General features: G+C 31.7%; 1 protein-coding gene across 1 annotated transcript; it reads left to right on the top strand.

Moving 5' to 3' along the window:
- The first annotated feature begins 666 nt into the window (after positions 1-666).
- LOC145122853 (uncharacterized) lies at positions 667-4,390 on the top strand. The gene is made up of 6 exons (XM_079058421.1): positions 667-779; positions 952-1,047; positions 2,601-2,736; positions 2,961-3,098; positions 3,336-3,457; positions 4,018-4,390. The coding sequence occupies exons 2-6, from the start codon at positions 998-1,000 to the stop codon at positions 4,178-4,180; spliced, it is 609 nt and encodes a 202-aa protein (XP_078914547.1). The 5' UTR covers positions 667-779; positions 952-997; the 3' UTR covers positions 4,181-4,390.

Genomic DNA, 4,390 nt, shown 5'->3' with positions numbered 1-4,390 from the left:
GTAAAACTAAACACTTTCATCAAAAACTGTTATTTTTAATCCAAAACTTTTTCAAATTATAAATCCTTAAATATACAATCTAAAAACATGTTTTTAAAACAAAAACCAACATAAAATGTGTTTTTTATGACATTGGATCTATTTTAATTGTATATCTCTATGATTATATGATTAAATATAATTTTTACATGTCAACTTCAAAAGATCAATAAAAATAGTTTTGTTATGCAATGTCATTAATTTGAGTGCATATGAATAATTTACAATTGAATTGATATCATGTCACGTCTAATCTACATGATATCATCAAAATAGATGTCATAATGGTTGAGCCCAAAAAATATATTTTGGAGGTATAAAATTTTAAATATATATTTTAGAAATAAACATAACACGAAATATATATCATTTTAATGTAATTCGTTTGAATAAAAATTGTTATGCATAAGATGTTGGAAATTGGAAGCATTGTCATATGATCCAACAGAAAGATGGAATATATTGTCTAAAAAAGAGATTCCAAATGCTGGACTCAAGTACTAAAGCCCAATAAGAAAACAACGGCGCGTGTCAAAACACGCGCCACAGCGGCGCCTGGGCTAACAAAATAGTTTAAAAAAATTATCACTAGAACTAAGAGACTAATTATGGAGCCAGATTACTATAAATAAAAACCATCAATAAAGAAAAGCGTCAAAGTGAAATAATTTCCTCGTGTGCGTGCTGTGGAAAAGTCTTCGATCTTGGAGAAAACAAGGCCGATCGATTTCTCAATCAAGGTCTTTCTTAGGGCTTTTAATTTTAAAATTCGATGTTTTTATGTGTATAATTTTGTGTATAGTGGATCATGATCGCGTAGTTTTATTGACAAGTTCGATGATCTTATCTTAAAGCATTGAATTTTCACCTAACTCAATCTATAACTTCGATTTTATGATCTTGAATTTGCAGATAATTTGGAGACCCTTTGTATATCTAGATATTTATAGTTGAGACAATGGCCGTAGCTTCTGATCATGCCGACACCACCAAGATTTGCAGTCACTGGTAATATTAAGATTCCTTTCTTGGATTTTTTTTTAGTAAATATGTGTGTGTGTGTGTGTGTATTCATGAAGCATGGATTGTATTTTGAGGTATCCGCAGTAGTTTGTGGAGGGGGAATATTCATGACAATGGTTGTATTAAGAACAAATTAATCAAAATTGCGAACAATTACGGGATTTTTTTACACAAGCAAACACATATAAAAGGTGAGCGAAACAGAGAGAGTCATATACTCGTTTCTATGGACTTTGATTTCAGTAGTCATACCTTTTACTTTTTAGTAAGATGAAAGATACAATTATGGTAATAAAAATTTCCTAATGGAGGATGCTTCACTGAAGCATCACATGGGACTTCGGTCAAGTTTAGTGTAGTTACTTGTTACATGGATGCCTCAGAAACTGTTTCCTTATTTATGTATGTATGTACTTTTTTCTGGAGGTTTCGGTTATCCAGTTTCCTGCATTAATTGTTTTAATTTAAGTCCTTCTAGATTTTAAGTTGTCTGTATTTGAGATTTTAATGAGCTTACATGGAGGTTATTACTTCTGGTTAACATATTAATTAGTCATTCCATTATCTTAACTGCATATGGTAGTATTATAAAGTTTCTGATATTTAGTTAGTGTTATGACTTATGAATGAGAATTGTCTTTCTATGGTGGCAATTTTTTCAAGCATGAATTGCTGAAACTGCTTAATCTTAGTAGATCAGCTGCAGTAATGGATTATTTTGGTGGTAGCTATGTACATGAGTCTTGTCACCATCTTGATTAATTATGCATCAATTTAATGACTTATTTATGCAATGAACTTGCATTCTTTTAGCAATTGATGCAACAAAGTGGATATCTTACCAATTATTCAACTATATTTCAATTTGTTACCAATTTTTTACCACTTTATGCAACAAATTGGATTTCTTACCAAGTTATGCATGCATAAATTGGTAAAAATTTGGTAATAAATTGAAATGTGGCTGCATAAATTGGTAAGAAATCCGCTTTGTATTATAATAATAAATAATAATAGGAGGTAAGTGAAAAAATAAGCGTGTGTGTTTTATGATAAGATCTTAGCAGAAGTCTAATGTGTGATTTAGTTTAGATATTAGAAAATTAAGCTCATTTATTTTCTTTTTCATTAAGATCTTAAAAAAAACTAAAAGTATTTTAACAACTTAAAAGTGTAATATGGATTAATATAAATATCAAGACATTTCATTATCTCACTTGTCAAACATTCTAAATGGCTCTGCATTTAGACTTCAGAAATTTCATTAATCTCACTTGTCAAACACTTCCTCTTAACATTTAGAGATTTTTTTTCCAGATTTCAGCCTTCAACACTATAAGTAGAAACAACTTGAATGTGAAAATTTTCTAACACGGTAATATATAAGTGGCAAATTAGTCATTTTTGCAAAAACAAACACCCCCTTAGACTTTGGTAGTTGTAGTTTACGAGTTTGTCCATGCTAATTAAGAGCTTGATGTGTATTTGTATTTAGTGGTTAATTAATGGGATTTTTGTTTTTGGTGAATGTGTTGCAGTGATAGAGCTATTCCCTTTTCAAATATTGATCTGCATTATGCTCACTGCTCACGTAATTTGGAAAAGTGTAAAATTTGTGATGATATGGTGCCCAGAAAACACGCAGATGAACACTACTCAACCACCCATGCTCCGGTATGCAAACTATATATTGCTATAAGACGAAAATACCCTCCCTATTTTTTTTGTTATTTTTGTCATATTGACATCAGTCTGTGTTCAAGTCCAGTACATGCCAAACACAGTACCAACTGTGTTGTCATACAGATGGAGCCTTAAAAATCGTTGTGATGGATAATGGATTCCTAATTGCCAATTGACCATGTATGTATCAAATGACCAAACTGCCCTTGGGACAGGTATCTTGTTCACTGTGCAATGAGATGATGGAACGCGAAATCCTAGCTGTGCACAAAGGTGAAAAGTGTCCGAAAAGAATTGTGACATGTGATTATTGCGAGTTTCCTTTGCCTGCCACCGATCTATCTGAGCATCAGGTTATTATTATTGTTAATTATTAGAGCAAATTACATATTTAGAGCCGTTTTTTTTTTCAATTTTGCCCCCCCAAAACTTTTCATTTGCAAATCTTGTGCCTCTTCCAAGTAAAATGACTATATTTTTGGAACCAAAATTGCAAAATCAGCTAGACTCAGGGTCCAAAAATGTAATTTACTCTTATTATTATTATTATTATTATTTTATTAGTATTACCAAGAATGCTATAATTTCAGGAAGTTTGTGGAAATAGGACAGAGCTATGTCATCTCTGTAACAGATATATTAGACTCAGAGAGAGAATTGCCCATGAAGTCACATGCAACGGTGTTCCTAATAATACAGCTGAAATTCCAAGGTTTAGATTTATTTTCTTTTTTTCTTCCAAATATATAATATGTTGGATTTTTTTCTTTAATGTAAATGATGATGCTTTTATGGGAAGAAGAAAGAGTGAGTTAACTTGTCAAACCACCTCACACAGTTTTGGTTTGCAAAAAAAAAAAAAAGATCATCATTTTTACAGATGAATGAAAGAGAAAGAAAACAAAATGTTTTGAAAGAATGATTGATTTTGGACAAATTTGTAAGTAGATTAGAAATTAGTTCTAAACTTATGTGTTAATTAATTGCTAGCTATTCACTGGTATCCACGGATTTGGCTGGAACTGGAATTCAATTCCATTCCAATCATGTTTTGGTTGCAAATGGATACAAAATTGAATTCCATGGGTTTTTGGAAGGAATGTTGAAATTCGTCCGGCAAAGAATTTTGTGAATTCCATTCCATACTCGTTTGCAACCAAATGTGGTTGGAATGGAATTGAACTCCAATTCCGGCCAAATCCCACAGAATCCAACGAAACAGACATGTGAATCTACTCCTGTTCTAACACTCATGGATGATGTTTTATGAAGGGCTATACGGGAAGCTGAAAGAGAGCATGCCGCCAGAAGGCCGCCACCACCACCACCACAAGACTTCTCTACCAGGCGGCTTTTATTCACCATAGCCATAACCGGCATTGCCATTCTTCTTGGATCGCTTCTTTTCAAAGAAAACCAGACATCGGTCAACTGAAGTAAAAAGTCAAAGGTTGAGATCTTATCAAGTCTCATGTGTCAAAATATTTACATATAGAAAACTATATATATATATATATATATATATATATATATATATATATATATATATATATATACATATTTGCCATTTGATTTCGAGTTTGTATCATCCCAGACATTGCTGGTGATCATTCTGTTTTATTCGGTATATATAAAAAGATTTAAA

This window comes from Lactuca virosa, chromosome 6, assembly GCF_052849685.1.
Source record: "Lactuca virosa cultivar CGN04683 chromosome 6, Lactuca_virosa_CGN04683_v6, whole genome shotgun sequence".
In the NCBI taxonomy this organism is placed as follows: Eukaryota; Viridiplantae; Streptophyta; class Magnoliopsida; order Asterales; family Asteraceae; genus Lactuca; species Lactuca virosa.
This window is presented reverse-complemented; position numbering and strand designations above follow the sequence as displayed.

What these genes read in the sequence shown, in the direction of transcription:
- LOC145122853 (XM_079058421.1), top strand. Translation starts at nt 998, where the DNA reads ATGGCCGTAGCTTCTGATCATGCCGACACCACCAAGATTTGCAGTCAC. An exon ending in ACCAAGATTTGCAGTCACTG is followed by an intron (nt 1,048 to 2,600) that starts GTAATATTAAGA and finishes AATGTGTTGCAG; the next exon opens with TGATAGAGCTATTCCCTTTT. An exon ending in CCGATCTATCTGAGCATCAG is followed by an intron (nt 3,099 to 3,335) that starts GTTATTATTATT and finishes CTATAATTTCAG; the next exon opens with GAAGTTTGTGGAAATAGGAC.